We start from the raw sequence: 19,101 nt of genomic DNA, 5'->3' as shown, positions 1-19,101 counted from the left end.
CCTGCTATGTTTTGCAAGTTTACAGTGAAACGGAGGTGACGTCAGTTATACAAAGTTCAACGTGACGCCCCTATTTCTGCGCGATGTGACGCCATGTCAATAAATAAAATGCAAAGAAATACGAAAATAAAGTTATGTGAAGTATGAAACGGGTGTTTCCTCAAAACGGACTACAAAGCCTGTCGCGCGGATGACGTCACTTCTCGGACGGCCTACGAAGCGGCGCCGGCACAGAGCTGTGGGATTTGTAGTTCACAGCTGTAGTCTTAATTCTTCACCGTCATACGGTTCGGCCGAATGTTCTGCTGTTGTGTTGTGCGCGTAGCTGCCGTGCTGGTAGGCTCACAAAATGGCCGGTTCCCAAAAGTTTCGGCTTTAAGTGATTTTTGAACCGTTATCAAAATAAAATGCCCCCACGGCGAAATGAACGGCGTGGCAATTAATTTTGAATGCGACCAGCAGATGGCGTAGGTCTGCACTTTTGCACCAAATTTTGAAGAAGGCTTGCTGCAGACTAAGAAGGCACGGTCGGTTAAATGAGAGACATCGCCATAATACTTGGGATTCCTCCCATCACACCAAAACCGTTCTTTCTTAACGCTAGAGGGCGCGCCAAGCGAGCGCACACTGAACGGGGAGGATGAGGATTTTTTTTAGATTTTTGGAGAGAAGAATAATTATTTAATTATGTTATCAAATATAATATAAAAGTAGAAAGTATTTCTTAAACAATCAGTGACTAAACCTAATACCACCATAATGTGGTATTGGGGAAAATGTGGTAGCCTATTGCTCACTGTGCTTTTGCATATTGGAGAAATGGGGTAGGGCGCTGATTCGCTGTGGTACTCCCGAATCAACAATCACTGAAAACCTTCCAGCACCGAACTGGTTTCTGCAGCGAACCGGTTTTGGTCGATTAAGCTCCAGCGGTTACTTCTACGTAGTGATGGGGAATCGATTCCAAAAGAATCGATTCCAACAGGTCTGGGAGTCGGGGTCGACTCTTGGCCAGTGACTCAGTGAGTCGAAATGCAGGGAGGCGACTCTTCAACATTTAATGCAGGAAATAGCCTCAGTAGAGAGTTTGTTTGTTTGCCAAATCGGATCACCAGCCATTCTAAGCACAAACTCTACTATAATTCACAGCTACTCTGGTAGCTGGGTAGATGTTTAATCAGGTTTCATCTCTGCTGTACAGCTTTATCACGCTATTCTGAAGTGGATTCGACTCCATCGAATCGAGAGTCGTGCGTCAATACTGAGCTCTGATTGGTTGGCGAGCTGATCAGGAGGTTTCTCAAACGCTAGAGGGCGCTCCCGAGCGAGTCCAGATTGAATGGGTTAAGATGGAGCATTTGAGGTTTATAAATAGCATAAACGTTTTAACACCGCTGTTATATTTTGAAGAGCTTTTGAACTAAAGTTACTGAAGCCTAAAGCAGTATCTGGTATATGTTCATGACCTTAGTGAGCACTAACATCCTGTGAGCTGCTCCTCTCACCAACCAATCAGCGCTAATTAGCAGTATTGCTAGCATTTGCGGCCAAAAACTCGTTTGCTGTAGAAAAAAGTAAAGATACAAGTGAGGTTTCTTTACTTTTTTAGTGAAATACACACTTCTTCTTTCTAAAATTAAAGGAAAGTTCGGGTAAGTGATTAAGAACTATTTTAACTTTTTGTTTTTAGCCATTTAGCTCCATTTACCCCTTTTCATTTAGGGCTCGCTCGCGGGCGCCCTCTAGCGTTTCACAGTCATGCTTTTGAAATAATGGGTGAAATAGGAAGAGGCCAGGCACCTCATTAACTGGCTTTTGTTTGTACTGATGTCATTTATGTACACAAACGTAGGTGTTGTAAAAGCTCTGAAAACACGAGAGAAGGGTCGTGAACTGTTTACTAGTTTTTCTCCACAAGTCATTCCCTTTGGGCTCCTTTGGGAGCTCTAGCATCTGGCCGACCTGAAAAACAGGACTCCAGAAATTCTCTGGTTGGGCTTGCTGCTTGATGATGGGGACAGAGCTTCACAGACCTGCTCTCTGTTCTTTCTGGACTTGCGTGATGAACTTTCAAATTAAGTAAAGGTGCACAAGCACTTAAGACCCCAAGTGTATCTTGTTTGTGGAACTAGGCGTAGGAGTTCTTGTACCTTTTCTTCCCTGAAATTTGCAAAATGTGTCAGAATGCCTCCAGCGCACTGAAGTGTGGGATACATACTGAGTCCAGTACCGCTGTGATGAGGTACTACAGCCGCATTCAGTGTCCATTTAAGTGGTTTTGCACACCTTTTATTTTTTATTTTTTGCACATTAGAGAAACAGGACTGTTTTGCTGCTGTTCATTCACATTAAGACAGGTCATCATGAATGTGAACTATCGTAGATAGAAGATTTTATCTGGGCAAAAAAATGTAAAAAAGCCATTATAATTATTTTCTATAGTATATTGAAAATATTAGATCTTTGTGTTCAGAAAGCTCCTTTGTTTCACACAGGTCTGTTTTTGTTGAATTTTTTTGAGAAACAGTCTGTGGTTGGTGATTTTGCATGTCAGTCAACTGGTCCTTTCTTGTCAACAAAGGAAATTGTTTGCTACGTTGGGCAAAGAACCTAATCTCTCTGATGACTGACGAAGACTTGGCTTGCAAGAGAAGTCAGTCAGTAAGTAAAAATGGTCAATATTGTGTATTGTACCAGGGCCTTATTTCTATTAAATAACTTTTTCAATTAAATATTACAACAAAAATTACTGTTGTGCTCCATAAAAAGTAGATTGCTGCAGGTATGTAAAGCAAAACAACTGTATTAAATAGTGTAGAAAGAATATTTCAGACTGTGATTTTCAACAGTATACTCTCTATTTAGTGAAATATGGGTAAAAAAGCAGAGAGAAGTGTAAAATAAGGCATATGAAGCCATCAAACATCACAGAGAAGAAGACTTTTTTATTGGTAAATAAATACGATCACAAAAAACAACTTGTCTGAAGGATCTTCATCTGTGAAATCATTCTGACCTGGCTGAAGCTTTTTCCATACATTCCTGACGTAGTTCCATGAGGCATCAGATTCAGCTCTTTCAAAAACAATTACCACCTGGCTCAGCTGCCTAGATCCACTGTCAGCAAACACACATTTGCTGTATTTCCCTGCTCAAAACACAACAGCTGAGCAACAAATGCAACCCACCACTGTTGTCCTTTCAGAGCATGCGCTGTTCTGATCAAAACAGCTGGCTTGAACGTGGCGCGCAGCGATGTTACATGCGGCACTGTGTGGCCGAGCCTCAGAGCACATGAAGGAGACTGACTTTCTCCATTTCTCCAAATCCCAGGCACGTCTAAGAGCCCCCAATTATGACAGCAATCGGCTATACTCAGACAGGGCTGAAGACTTCTTAACACCATCCCAAATTCTGGCAGCATAGTGGAACCTTTGCAGAAACAAAAGATACATTAGAATACATACAAAAACAGATAAAAACACCATCAGGTGAGCAGTAACTATCATTTACTGAGTTAAAAGTACTAAAGTAAGATTTTCATGGACTTATTATTAAGTATTTTCAAACTAATCATTTTACTTATACTCTAGCTGAATTTGCTCAGAAGTTAAAACATTAGTCCAACGTAAGTCTAGAGTCTTTAGGTTCCAAGTCAGAGTTGAGTCTCGAGTCTTTAATATCGAGTCTTACTCTCATTAGTAGCTGCAGGCAATCCTGTCAGCTTTGACACAGTTTTAAATAATGAGCCTTTCATTGTAGAAAAACCTTCAGTCAGAGAGAGAACTGAAGCGCTACACTGTGAAGGCGATGTTAATAAATAAATAAATAAATGGCAAAAACTTGAAGCTTGCTAGCACAAGGACTAGTCAAGCTGCTGCTTCATTAAATAAACATTCAGCTATAATAGCTAATGCACTAGCAAGCACATTTACTGTCCAAACTATGCAATACCCAATCATCTTAACTTGTTTTGCCCCTTTAAAGACTGTTTACTGCATGAACAGCTTTGCTTTGTCTTTGCTTTGCATTTCTATAACAAAAAGCTCCGGGCCTGCAGGAGAACAGTACTGGGCCGCACTTAGAGAAGAACTCTGTCCAACTACATGCATGTCAAGCAACAGATGCCCACAATGGGCTACCATCACACCGAGTGATTGATGGAGAGCAAGAGATTAACCTTCACACCAAAAGAAAGCAAGGGGAGCAGTAGTGAAGGCAGGGCTACTTATCGACTCTCAGCCATGGATGATTGCATCGTAGCCTCACACGCGTACATCTGTCGAGTTGAGTTTGCGAAAGAAACAGGACAACCACAACACTCGGACTTACTGGGTCCGTTTTGTGGCCATGAATTCTTGGACTAAACTCATCTACCTCAGGCTTAAAGCTGCAACAATGAAAATTTGGGCAATTTGGAGACCTCTATGGTGGAAATGTGTAATTGCACTCTGTGCAGAACAGCTTTTTGTAACGCTTTGTAACACTTTTTGTAAATCTGATTGTTGAAATTCATTAAAAAAAATTGGTCTAAAATGGTGAGGCAGTGGGTTCTGGGAACATAAGTGAATTATCTACTGTTGTCATCATATCCTCATCTTCACAATATCTAACTTGCATTTTTGCACATTTTACTTCAGTTTAACAATTTAATGTTAGCTGCTAGAATTATTGTATCAACCAAATACTGTATACCACTGCTGTTCTGGTTGCTACCTCACTGACTGCTATGCTCATATATGCTAGGCTATCTGCTAAGCTGCTAATATGTCATAGCATGTAACATCCTCCTTTGCACAGCTCCACACACTCTCAGTAGCATATACTGCCTGTGTTCTGTTGTGTATTGATTCTAAGTTTTTCATATTTATTTACTGTACTGTATTATCTGCACTGTCCATATTGTATTGTTTTGCACTTGTGTTCCTGTGTTGGTCATGGAGGAATATTGTTTTGTTTCACTGTGTACTTGTATACAGCTGAAATGACAAAGCCTGACTTGACTTCATTAGTATAGTGTTTTTTTTGCATTTAAAACCTGAACATCAAGTCTGACCATCTTTTAAGAGTCTGTGTTTTGCGCTAATAACACACTCCAAAGCATTTGGGACAGGGGCAACAAAAGACTGGGAAAGTTGAGGAATGCTCAAAAAACACCCGTTTGGAACATTCCACAGGTGAACAGGTTAATTGGAAACAGGTGAGTTTCATGATTGGGTATAAAGGGATCATCCCTGAAAGGCTCGGCTGTTCACAAGCAAGCATGGGGCAAGGTTCACCACTTTATGAACAACTGCGTGAGCAAACAGTCCAACAGTTTAAGAGCAACGTTTCTCAACGTGCAATTGCAAGGAATTTAGGGATTTCATCATCTACAGTCCATAATCAGCAAAAGATTCAGAGAATCTGGAGAAATCTCTGCAAGTAAGCGGCAAGGCAGAAAACCAACATTGAATGCCCGTGACCTTCGATCCCTCAGGCGGCACTGCATTAAAATCCGACATACATCTGTAACGGATATTCCCACATGGGCTCAGGACACTTCAGAAAACCACTGTCAGTGAACACAGTTCGTCGCTCCATCTACAAGTGCAAGTTAAAACTCTGCCATGCAAAGTGAAAGCCACATATCAACAACACCCAGAAACGCCGCCGGCTTCTCTGGGCCCGAGCTCATCTGAGATGGACTGACGCAAAGTGGAAAAGTGTCCTGTGGTCTGTCGAGTCCACATTTCAAATTGTTTTTGGAAATCATGGACGTCGTGTCCTCCGGGCCAAAGAGGAAAAGGACTGTCCAGATTGTTATCAGCGCAAAGTTCAAAAGCCAGCATCTCTGAAGGTGTGGGGGTGTGTTAGTGCCCATGGCGTGGGTAACTTACACATCTGTGAAGGCACCATTAATGCTGGAAGGTACATACAGGTTTTGGAGCAACATATGCTGCCATCCAAGCAACGTCTTTTTCAGGGACATCCTGCTCATTTCAGCAAGACAATGCCAAGCCACATTCTGCACGTGTTACAACAGTGTGGCTTCGTAGTAAAAGAGTGCGGGTACTAGACTGGCCTGCCTGCAGTCCAGACCTGTCTCCCACTGAAAATGTGTGGTGCATTATGAAGCGTAAAATACGACAACAGAGACCCCGGACTGTTGAGCAGCTGAAGTTGTGCATCAAGCAAGAATGGGAAAGAATTCCACCTTCAAAGATTCAACAAATAGTGTCCTCAGTTCTCAAACGCTTATTGAGTGTTGTTAAAAGGAAAGGTGATGTAACACAGTGGTAAACACGCCCCTGTCCCAACTTCTTTGGAACGTGTTGCAGACATCAAATTCAAAATGAGTAAATATTTGCAAAAAACAATCAAGTTTATCCGTTTGAACATTAAATATCTTGTCTTTGTAGTGTGTTCAATTGAATATAGGTTAAAAAGGATTTGCAAATCATCGTGTTCTGTTTTCATTCATGTTTTACACAACGTCCCAACTTCATTGGAATTGGGGTTGTAGCTAATATTGCTAATGACAGATGAGTCCAACTGCCCCAGTTAGCATCATACAAATGAAGTTAGGCTACATTATGTATACTGCGTTCCAATTGTTGTTAGCCATATTAGATGGAAACCAAGCCTTGGAAAACAGAATTACAAACCACTGATTCTTATATGAATACATGAATTCAATAAACTTTAAACTTAAAGAACATAAGCCATATATTGCTTGTAACTACATAGAAAACCACTTGCAAAATAAGTTATGATTAATTTATAAGAGTGAGCGATTAGAATTTCTGTGCCATACCAGTTTTTCTCTGTGAGGATGGTGTGCGAGAGCTGATTGCGAGACATGGCTAAGACTTGGCTGCGGAGTTTGGACACCAGTGAAGAGAAGCTGGGGTGACCCCTGTAGCCTGGCAACAGAGAGAAAAGAGGCATAGACCCAGACCCTGCAATACAAACACAGAACAAGAACAGATAGATCAGTTGGTGCCATACACAGTCAGCCAAGGACAGGAGAAACCAAGGTTGAGGTCAGTTTCATTAATTCAGGAAATCAAAGGTTCACATTTGAATTAATAAATTGGGACATCTGGTTCAAATAATTCCAGTGAATGCCAGTTATTGTCTGAAATAAAACTGATCATAAATACATCAAGACAGTGAAGGCATATGTAGCAGACAACAATGTTTGAAGTGCATCTTTATATTGATTATTCGTTCACTCAAAATTAGTACACCATAATTAATGCTGGACAGGGGTTAACATGGGCACGGCTACGTGGCCCCATACACAGCAGGGTGCAATACTGTGTGTGTTGCGACACATTCCTCCCGTAAGTATCAATAAACATCTCTGTGACTTCTGTACCACTGTAGCCCTCATGTCTTTTTGGACTAGACAAGATAGCCTTTGTTGTTCTTAGCACATCAATGAACTTTGGGCACTCAGCATCCTCTGACTGGATCATGATTTGCCCCTCCTTGGACTATGGGCGGCAGGCACTCACGACTGCTTCCCAGGAGCACCCCGCAAGCCTTGCTGTATCAGAGGTGCTCTGACCCATTCGCCTGGCCTGATGATTTGGCCCTTGTCAAAGCTGCCCCAGTGTAGTCAATCAAAAATTCAAATAAATGTGTACAATTACTGTCTTTTTTAAATTACAATGGTAACTGTTTAAGAGAATAGCTTACTAACACAGTAAGCCAGAATAATGAATTATTCTTTCTACAGCACTAAAATATTATAAAATGAAGAGAAAATTAAGAACAGTGGCCCAACTCTTTCTTCTCTTACCGGCCCTCGTCAAGGCTTCGTCTCCGTCGTTCTCCAGCACCGGTAAAAGGAAGAGGTTAACTTCAGTTCCGAGATAGTCTCGTTCCAGTCCAGGGAAGATATTACAGTCCAGCATTGACAACGTACCTGAGAAAACACAACACCAGGGAAGAAAATGAGCCAAATTTCAAGGTGAGGGGGTGGGGTGACTAGCAGTGGTTCACGTTACAATCCAACTTGTGGCTCAAATCCGATCTCTCAGACAGGATGGTTCACACTCGTTTAGGTAAGTGATTCAAATCGGTCATTAATGCGAAAGAACTGTCGTCCTGATATTACCTGCATGCGCACATCCTACTCAGTAACATCTCGCGAATGAATGGCATGCATCGCATGCGTCATCAGCAAACAGACTAACAGTCCGAACAAGCCTCTGCTGTGAAGATAACTAACTCTCAGCTGTTCATTATTAGGTGAAAATAATAATCCACCATTGACAGGCTTTAACCTCTGTTCACCGCTGCTGCCATGGTAACGCTGAATGATGGCACACACGAAGCACATGAATTCCGATCTGTGCGTCACATTAAGCTCACATGGCCAACTCTCTGACGTATCCGATCTAGGACCACATATAAAAGTGACTCGGGTCGGATTTGAAAAGATCAGATTTACGTGTCCACACAGCCCTGAAAACATTCACAGTCACTTTAGGGCAAAAAAAATTGGATTTGTACTACTTCAACCTGGTATGGTGAACGTAGCCTAAGTGTTTGGGCCTAACCTTTATACTTTAGGTGTGAATGGGCCATCAGCTTGTCCACAACCATGTGCATATTCTTCAGGTTTCGAGGACAGAATTCCTCCCTTCTTGCTTTGTTCTGCAAAAAAACTACAAAAATAAACATGGAAGTTACTTTATAATAGCAATTACACAATTTCAATGTCAGCATCCTTATACTGACTGTTGATTTAATCTGTTAATATGGTGAGAGACCGGTTTACACCCGGAAGGCTTTTTTTTCCTCCACGGTGCAAATGCTAGGACACCACAACAAAAAGAAAATAGTACCAATTCCACTGCACAACAAGCCTGTATATGGCATGTATTGGGGTGTTTGGAGGAGGTTCGCGTGGTTTTGGTACCAAATCACCTTAGATTTGTAAGATTATTAATTATAAGTTGTGGCATTAATAGTAACACAAAAAAGAAAAAGTAATTTCCCCGTAAAATGGTGGGTGTTGGTGTGGCCCGGGAATTAAAATTTTGTCCTGGAGAAGAGCAGTTTCTGTTTTTGAGGCTCATCACAGTATCAATGATATGATAAATCACAGGACATCACAGCAGTATTAACTTTCATACCCATATACCTACGTATATGGAACTGTATGCTGAAATCGTAAAACAGAGATTATAGAATTGGACTAAAGATCTAACTAATTGCTCACTGAGGTGAGGATAGTACTCAGATCCGTCATCTTGCCCTGAGGATCCAGTGCTGTCGTGACTGGCAGACGGAGTTGAGGGCTTCAGCATCTCAGCAGTTTGAAGAAACCTGACAAACAATTGAACGCCACAAGTTTAAGGATTGTGCAACTAATATACAACATCAGTATGCAAACACTAGCTAACAATGATAACGTATGCTGAACAATGGGGCATTAACATGGGTGGGATACTGATTTATCTGTTATGACGGTTAAAATTTTTACTCCGGTATGAATTCTGTCATAAGTACAGAGCGCAATGTGAAAACAGTGCAAAATATGCTAACGTTAGCATTAGCTGTGGGGTGTTTCAGTCTCAATGTAAATGTAGCAGCTCCTTGACCAACTTCCACTGTCAAGCCCGTTGCATATGAGGCAGACGGCTACCGGACAGTAGAAGCGGACTATATCATTTGAGCCCCTGCTACCCTTTACATTGGCACTTGGAATAAAATCGCTTTACATTTAAGATTAAGATTAAGTGACCCTTATTAGTCCCACAATGGGGAAATTTCAACTCCGCATTTAACCCATCCGTGAAGTGAAACACCACATACACACTAGTGAGCAGACACACACTAGGGGGCAGTGAGCACACTTGCCCGGAGCGGTGGGCAGCCCAATCCGCAGCGCCTGGGGAGCAGTTGGGGGTTAGGTGTCTTGCTCAAGGACACCTCAGTCATGTGCTGTCGGCTCTGGGGACTGAACCGGCGACCTTCCGGTCATGAGGCTGGATCCCTAACCTCCAGCCCACGACTGCCCCCCAAAAATTTACATACATTAAAAGCAAAAAATAAATAAATAAATAAAAATTTTGCCCTCTCCTTTGAAGTTGCCATTTGGAGTTTTTTTAGTTTTTCTTTAGACAGCGATGATGTGCTGAAATACACATTATAAATATACTTCATAACAATAAGTGTATTTACAAGAATAATAATAGTAATAATTTCAGTCATAATCTCAAAACAGTGTAGTAACCTGAAAAATAAGGTGGATGGACAGCTTTGTCTGATACGGTGTTGATGGATAAGGAACAGAGTCTGACCTGTAAAGGTTGATGTCTGTGAACCAGTCTTGAACCACGATTACAACATGACACACAGTGAAGAGAAAGGCAGCTATCTGCAGAGACTAAAGAGAGAAAAGGAGACAATATAGGAGCTGAAAACATACTTGTCATGGCTCATATATGCACATAAAATACATCTATGTGAATTGACAGGGTTTCTGAAGGGTAAGGCCAGTTTTTACCATGCAGTGCCATTGGGCCTTATTCACCAATATCTTTCTGTTTTCATAAATTTGTTCATGAGAAAGGTCCTAAGAAAATGTCAGATTCATGACGTGTTCGTAAACTGCAGGACTTTTCGCACCTTTGTGTTCTTGAGTGTGTGTAGATTTTGTTCTTACCCAAGAACTAATCCCATATACAAGAAGCAGACAGCACAGTTGGTGAATGAGGCCCAATGTTACTACAATACTTTGACAATTTTGCAAAAACCTTGTTGCTAAATACAAGCACAGAGAAAGAGGAAAATAATGTGAAATGGGGAAAATGTAATGAAAACAAAATGTAATAAATCTAAATGACTTTATATTACTGGACATATTCCATGATGTTCTGCTGATAAATATACAAACCCAATTCCTAAAAAAACTGTCGGTAAAGTAATGAATCAAAACACAATGCAGTGATGTATACATTTATATTCATCTGTACTTGAACAAAAACAGTACAACGACAACTTATTTAATGTTTTATCTTATCAATTTCTTTGTTTTGTGTAAATATTCCCTTTTTCTGAAATCAATGTCTGCAACACATTCCAAAAAAACTTGGGACAGGAGGAATTTAAGACTAGAAACATTACGAAATGCTAATATTTCCAGTCGGCAGCTGTGACAGAACACCTAAACAACCTAGAATTCGCCAAACGTGCAGTCTCATATTCAGAATCGAACCAAATCGGACTGGGCCTTAAAACTGCCACAATATCAAGTTTAGCTCAGTTGTCAATATTTGCTGGATCAATATTAATGTTGTTTTGTTCCAGCCAGTCTGTAAAGCATCTTACAGCCCATTTTGTTTGGCAAATGGTATTCGGTTCATTTCTGGCCGATTCCAGGTTGTTCAGGTGTTCTTCTGTCACAGCTGCCAACGTACCGTTATTTTGACATAACGGTTAGAACGCCTCTCAACCAATCAGCTCGCATGGCGAAAACTATCTGTTGTATAAATATATATAAAACAGGTAATGCAGCAATGCTTGGCCATAAAAGAAGCATCCAGTAAAAGTCTCACCCTTTATGAGCAAGAACGGGTCAAGCTTGCCACTTTGAATTTGCAAATAGTTATTAAGTTCAAAACATGATGACCAAGGCCCTGAACAGCTGCACACTGCAGAAAAAAATCCACTTTCAAAGCTGGATCAACTTATGGCTTCCAGGCCCAAATCAAGTGTTGTTATACAGTAAGGTGATGTAACATAGTGGTAAACATGCTTCTGACCAAAATTTTGTTGAATCGTGTTTGAACGTATATTTAATGAACGTAAAACATACAATTTTGTATTTTAGTACACTTTCAGTTTAGCACAAGTCAAACAGTTTCACAGCAACCTTAGCAATTTTGCCAAATTTCTCTGTTTCTGGGATCATTCTGATCCATTTCAATAATAATTCTAGCTATTACACACTCACCTGCATCTCTATGTATGTGTGTGGAAGGTTATACTCAGGAGGCAGCTTTCGGTCATTATTGATGAGATGATCCAAGATAGAGGGGCTCAGAATGGGCTGACAACAAACACAGTAACGAAACATGTATTTTTAATACAAAGAACAGAAACAACATAGGGCTAGAAAAGAACAAGAAAGTGTTGACTTGAAACCCACTCATAACAGAAGCCACTGGGCAGCTGAATTCTGTGAATACATCTTTTTTTTATGTTGTTTTCTTATGTGTTTCTTTTGGTCCATTCATCATGAAATTGACACACAAGAGTAACAGGCATTTTCAAATTGTGTCAAAAAATGAAAAATAAAGATACAAGGTTTTCTTCCATGTGTATATACACACACACACACACACACACACACACACACACACACACACACATTATATATATATATATATATATATATATATATATATATATAAATAATACAGAAATGTTTGTGTAACTGAGAAAAAAAATGCGAAATTAGTTTTTCTGCTCAATAATAAACTCCATACTCCAGGCGAAAAAGTCATATTTAAGTGTGCTCTCTACAGAGGACGTGGTACTTTTTTCATTTAAAAAAGTAAAACATGTAATATAAATTTTGCATCCGCCTGTTTAACGTATCCTGTGAACAACCTGCAAACCCAAAATTCTAACCTGTGTGTCCAGGAAGATGACTCTCTCCTGTGTGATGTAGAAGTCAATGCCACTACTCTGGTTCCCTCCTCTCTCCTTGATCTCCTGAGTCTGCGCCCTGAACACATACGCCCTGAAATTAAACAGACACAGACGTTGAGTACCATGGAGCTAAAGTTAGCACACTTTATGTTACAGCGATCTTTAAACGATATTTAATAGAGTCACGGCTTGAATTTATGTTTTGTAAAATCGCTGCCTGGTGTGAAATACCAACAAAGCTTTGTGGGAAGGAAATATCCCTTCATTCTAATGTTACTAAAATCACACTGATGTTCAGTGCAGAGTAAACTCGAGCTCAAAGAAAAAGCTGGAGAAACAAAGTCTTAAATATCATAAAGATGATATTTATTTACTCATTGCCTAAAAAATTTACCTCATCCATTTTTTTAAGTGTTTGCCCACCCACTCAGTGGCACAATTATGAGCTCCATCTGCCTTATAGATCTACTTTATAAAGTACTGAGACCTTTCTTTTATTTCATTTCCAGGCAAAACAGCCATTAAGTCCAAGTTATTAAATTTTCAAGAGAGATTTGTGATGAAATCAGATTTAAGATAATCCACATAATTCCACACAAGATGAAAGTCAAAGAAAATTAAGTAAAAATATAGGAGTATAATTAAAATTGAATTAAAAGATGCAGAGAAATGGGACTCCTAACAACCACCTGCAAAACAACCAAAACTGTCTCCATTAGAAAAACAGTACTTATAGCTTTCATCTTAAAGATATAAGAGGACAAATCAAGCTCTACTCTGGCTTCAAAAATACGAGTGGATCAGTCAGTAACACTAACGTGGTGGTGTGGCGGTGTGTTAGTGTGCGTTGCGCTGGTACGAGTGGATCAGACAAAGCAGTGCTGCTGGAGTTTTTAAACACCTGAGTGTCAATGCTTGACAGAGAATAGTCCACCAACCAAAAACATCCACCCAACAGCATCCTGTGACCACTGACGAAGGGCGACCAACACAAACTGTGCAGCAGCAGATGAGCCATCGTCTCTGACTTTACATCTACAAGGTGGACTGAGGTGGACTACAAGGTAGGAGTCTCTAATAAAGTGGACAGTGAGTGGACACAGTGTTTAAAAATTCCAGCAGCATTGATACACTCAGACCAGCACAACACACACTAACACACCACCATCACATCAGTGTTACTGCAGTGCTGAGAATGATCCACCATCCAAATAGTACCTGCTCTGTGAGGGTCCATGGGGGTCCTGACTAATGAAGAACAGGGTAAAAGGGGGCTAAAGCATTCAGAGAAACAGATGGACTACAGAGTGTAACTGTAGAACTATAAAGTCCAACTATAGAGTAAGTGGAGCTGATCAAATGGACAATGAGCGTCGAAACAAGGAGGTCATAATGTTACGCCTGATCGGTGTATATAGTATTTAAGTACTACAAGGGAGCTGCGCACCTAAGACTTTTCCATCCCCTTCGCACCTGTGTAATGCGATGTGACAATAGGATGATTTGAAACGTAGTTGTTGAAGCTTCTGTGTAATTTTCTGTTAAATGTTTTGTTACGATCTAAAACAGAAAAATTAATAACTTGTACTTAAAGCACTTTTGACTAGAAATTAAATAAAGGGTGGTGCTAGATTAAGAGCTGTAAAGAGCAGCTCTGTGGTAAGAAACTGACCGTTGAAGGAGACTGCGCATCAACAAATGAACTATGAACACCAGTGAAGCTATAAAAAAAAAAAAGAGTTTCTAATAAAGTGACCAGTGGGTACTGTGTGACGTTTATGTGCAATGGGTGGCCCTTGCTGGGTTGACAAATTAAATTTGACTATGTGAATTCTTACCAAATTGTATATCACTATACTACTTGACTACTGATAAATATTGAAGAAAAAAAAATGCAAAACATGTTCCTGGTAGATAAATCAAATTTAAATACCAAACTGTAAAGTCTACCTTTGGTCCTCTTCAGGTGTATTAGCTGAGAGAAGGGACATAATTGTGGACTTTCCAGTCCCTTGCAGTCCAATGACTCCTACAACCAGCATGTCTGTTTGGTCACGCAGATACTGAGAAGAAGAGAAACAAAATTCACTGACACAATCGTGCGGCTAGTAATGAAGTTATAGTCAGTTACATGCAGATCAAACTATTTTATGTAGGAGTGAAGAAAGAACATTAGCATAAGTCTGATTTTATAGTTCATTTTTAAATATGTTCACAAGCAGATAATTAAGACAACTCATGTGTTAAAACTAACCTCCATAGCACTGTCGCACCAGTTCATTTGTTCATCCACCAGTTTAATACTGTGCTTCATCTTCTCAGGGGGCAGAAGCTTAGTCTGGCCAATCACAGCTGCCGACATAAGGTCAAATAAAATATGAATGCATTTTGCAATGGCACTTAAACTAGTCTTAAATGTGGCTTGACACACTAAAACACTACGTGGAAAAGGGATGGGAAACAGGATAGTACTGTGCAAGAGTCAGAACTTACATTTATTTAATCTCCAGTTGAAACAGCCATTAAGTGACAATTTTTCAACATTTGGAAAAAAAAAAAATGACAGAAAACATAAAATTACAAGAAATTCACATAAAGCCTCGACAACTACGTAATTTTTTTTAGCATTTAGTGTTCAAATTAGTGTCATCTGACGCTTGCACAGCACGGTATGTGTGAACTGTTATGCAAAGTTAAAGAAATTAATAACAATATCATGTTTGGTGAGAAATTCTTACAGAAAACGCTAATCACCTTGATTGTTATCTAAATTCTCTTTTCTCTCCACTGTATGTTTGCATGAACATTAAGTTAAACTAATTCAACTTTTTTTAATTGGGGTTTGATGGAGCTAGACAGGCTATCTACAGTAAAAACACTAAAAAATAAAAACAATATAAATGCATTTTCAAGCTTCATTACACTTCCTACACTTAGCTTACAGAGTTAAGCTAGTCAATACACAAATAAAAATGTCAGTGGTTGGAAATCATCTGGCAACCACTTACGGTCAACAGCCCCAGCAGATGCAGCCGAGCCCATGCCACGGTTCTGGATTTGATAGACCGGCTGCGTTGGACGCTGGCCTTCCCTCTCCAGCTTTGCAACTCCAGGGCCAGAAGCTGGCGAGGCAGTATCAGAGGCGGCAGCAGACTTTCCCCCTTCCTCTCTGGGTTTCATGAGCATGATGGGCTTCTCTAATGAAGTTCCACTAACCGGAGCACTCTGCTTTGACTGAAAGAGCAAAGATATGTACACAACACTGTTACATGACCCCTCAAGCTGAGCTGGTACAATTAAATCTTCCAACTGGGTGTTCTGGGTGGTAATACTATTTAGTGTGATGTAGCTTTTACAGCCATTCAACTCTTCAGACATCTGGTTCCCATCACTACCACAAAAGCAATCCAGACTCTAGAGGGGAGCATTTCACTTCAAACTACTCTTAACAGCTTTACATCTTATTTAAGTCTTAATGATTTTATTATGCAAAATACTGAAATACCTGTAGAATTCCTAGAAATTCACCGTAACATTTCATGGTAATATTCATTCTAACAGCTATTGTTCACATTTGTTACTGATTTAATGTCAACAGATGGACATATTCAGACAGCAAGTTTTAAAAAAAAAAAAAAAAAACACCAGTTTAGTGAACAGATAAGTGACAAACAAGGTACAGTATTTCCTAATGCCCTGCGTGATACTAACCTATACACAAATGGTCACCAATTCCACTCTAGTTACCTGCAGAGTTTAGTTCTAACCTGCATCTACCATGTCAATTAGCTGAGAGTGGGACTAGCAGGGTGTGGCTGGACTCCAGATCTCCAGGACCAGGGTTGATGATGATTGGTGTACACACTACTGAGACTGGGAAACTTTATTCAAAAGAAAACCATTATTGGCAATCTTTGGCAATGTAGAGTAACTGCATCTACATGTTCACAAAAATTCAGGCACACATGGGCAAAACAGCAACTCTACCATACATGTATATCTGAGTAATACAGAAACAACATTTACTCAGGCTCACCCTCTCTCCAGGAGGCTTGGCTAGAATTATAGGGGTCTTCTGAAGGAGTGGACCAGGAGGATCTTCGCTCCCATCCTACGAACAGGAGAAACGAATGACAAAACAGTCCAGTCAATACACCAAATCACTGAAATCGCTAAAGTAATTTACGACTCCAAATAACACTTACACTGACCAGCCACTTAGTTAAAACCATCTCCTTCATTCTACACTCAGTGTCCATTTTATCATCTCCACTCAATATATAGATGAATTTCGTACCTCTCCAACAGCAGACTGTAGTCCATCTGTTTCTCTGCATACTTTGTTAGCCCCCTTTTACCTTGTTCTTCAGTAGTCAGGACCACTTCAGCACTGCAGTGACACTGACATGGTGGTGGAGTGTTAATGTGTGTTCTGCTGGTATGGGTGGATCAGATGTAGCTAGCAGTGCTGCTGGAGTTTTTAAACACCTTATTGTCCACTGCTGGACTGAGAATAGTCCACCAACCAAAAATATCCAGCCAACAGCGTCGTGGGCAGCATCCTGTGACTAGAGGATGACCAACACAAACTGTGCAGCAACAGATGAACCATCATTTCTGACTTTACATCTACTAGGTGGACAAACAAGGTAGGAGTGTCTAATAAAGCAGACAGCGAGTAGACAGTGTTTAAAAAACTACAGTGTCTGATCCACTCAGACCAGTGCAACACACAATAACACACCACCATCACGTCAGTGTGACAGCAATGGTGAGAATGATCCACCATCCAAACAATACATGCTCTGTGGTGGTCCTGACCATTGAAGAACAGGGTGAAATGGAAGAACATTGTAGACATTGAGAGCAGAAACAAAGAGGTGGTTGATGTATATTGTAAAGCAACAGGAAAGGAATATGTAACAGAAGATTTAACGGACAACCTCATGGGACATGACAGTGAGTGCAAATATATGAAAATGTGCAATAAAGGCATAATGTAACGTTATGACACCTGTTGATACCAAATGCTACATAGTCATTAAGCAACCGGTGAACATAAAGATGTGTAGATGGCTAAAGAGTGTAGAAGGTGCAAATATCTACGAATATAACATGAAAAAGAGATGAGAAGGGCGTCCCAACGGAGACAGTTTGAATGACAACAATCATATACCCGCCGCTCCCGAGGCCCAAAGTCTCTGTCGCGACTCGGGCCCGATAGGTTTTGGCCTGGCGGCCCGGGCTCTCTGTCCCTCCGGCGCCTTCTCCTCCGGCCCTGTCCGTACATTCCGGGCTGGCTGTGACCAGACTCTGACATACTTGCTTATTTAGGTTAACTGACTTAAGTGTAACAGTGTCTAAGACTAAGACAGAGATCGACGTCTTCAAATCGGTTAGCCTAGCTAGCGCGTTACATTCCGTTTGAGGGACGAAACAGACGGCTAGCTGTGTTAGCTCGCTTTATATAGCTATTCACTTTTACACGAACACATAAAAAGTGACAACTGAAAGCACGTTGTTAAAACCCTGGGTTCGGTATTCTGATTTACAACCGACATGTGTGTGAAAAAGACGAACAAAAACGTTTAAAGGCCACAGAGAACCGGCGACGTTCGTTAGCACGGTTAGCTCCACCGTGCTAACGTTGCCTAGCTACGTGTCCCTGATCCGGTGGGACACGAAGAACCATTATTTTAGGTTCCTATTATCTTCGTTAAACGGGTCAGCATACAGTATTTACAACGAGGGAAAAATAGTATATTGTTTTCATTATTTAACACACTTCCAGTGCATATATCTAGTTCAGACGTGCACATAATACACGTAATGTATTTTGATTTCACTTTGTAACATGAACACGAATAAACAAGTATTAACAAATATGTGTTTACACAAAGATGTGTATGTAGAATGGGCACACAAATGACATTTTAGCACTATATACCCAACAAAAATAGAACTGCTGGCAATAATTCAGCTCATAGTGTTTGAATATCATAAAATTTTCATAATGTTTGTGCGTAAAAACATCCACAGCGAAGTATGGAGGTGGCAGCACCATGGGGCTGTTTCTCTGCAAACTGTACTGGGATGTTACACATCAGACTTGAATGGAGTGAGGTACAGGCACATATTAGAGGAGAATTTAAATCTGCAAAGTGACTGAATCTGAGGAGATGAAAAATATTTTAACAAGACAACAACCCCTAACATACAGCCAAGTGCTTCCTTGGCCTGGTCAGTCTCTCCTTAAATCCCTTTTAAAAATACAGAGGATTTTGACATTGCTAGTCCATCAGAGAGGGGAGTGGGTCAAAACTGTGCCAAAATTGATTCATCATAATATGCGTGAAAGGCCATAATGTTAGGACAGATTGGTAAAATTAGCATGGTGGCAAATTCAATGTTACCACTTGCAACCTGTCTAGTTGATTTACAGTA

At 40.4% G+C, this 19,101-nt stretch overlaps 1 protein-coding gene across 1 annotated transcript; it reads right to left on the bottom strand.

Moving 5' to 3' along the window:
* Positions 1-2,925: 2,925 nt before the first annotated feature.
* Positions 2,926-18,341, bottom strand: smg9 (SMG9 nonsense mediated mRNA decay factor). Its single transcript, XM_017702058.2, has 13 exons — positions 17,834-18,341; positions 16,694-16,768; positions 15,666-15,891; positions 14,912-15,009; positions 14,608-14,720; positions 12,637-12,748; positions 11,957-12,052; positions 10,302-10,387; positions 9,218-9,324; positions 8,553-8,660; positions 7,790-7,915; positions 6,797-6,941; positions 2,926-3,432 (listed from the first exon to the last, which is right to left on the bottom strand). The coding sequence occupies exons 1-13, from the start codon at positions 17,975-17,977 to the stop codon at positions 3,354-3,356; spliced, it is 1,515 nt and encodes a 504-aa protein (XP_017557547.1). The 5' UTR covers positions 17,978-18,341; the 3' UTR covers positions 2,926-3,353.
* Between the last annotated feature and the right edge of the window lie 760 nt (positions 18,342-19,101).

Source organism: Pygocentrus nattereri, chromosome 3 (assembly GCF_015220715.1).
Source record: "Pygocentrus nattereri isolate fPygNat1 chromosome 3, fPygNat1.pri, whole genome shotgun sequence".
Lineage (NCBI taxonomy): Eukaryota > Metazoa > Chordata > Actinopteri > Characiformes > Serrasalmidae > Pygocentrus > Pygocentrus nattereri.
This window is presented reverse-complemented; position numbering and strand designations above follow the sequence as displayed.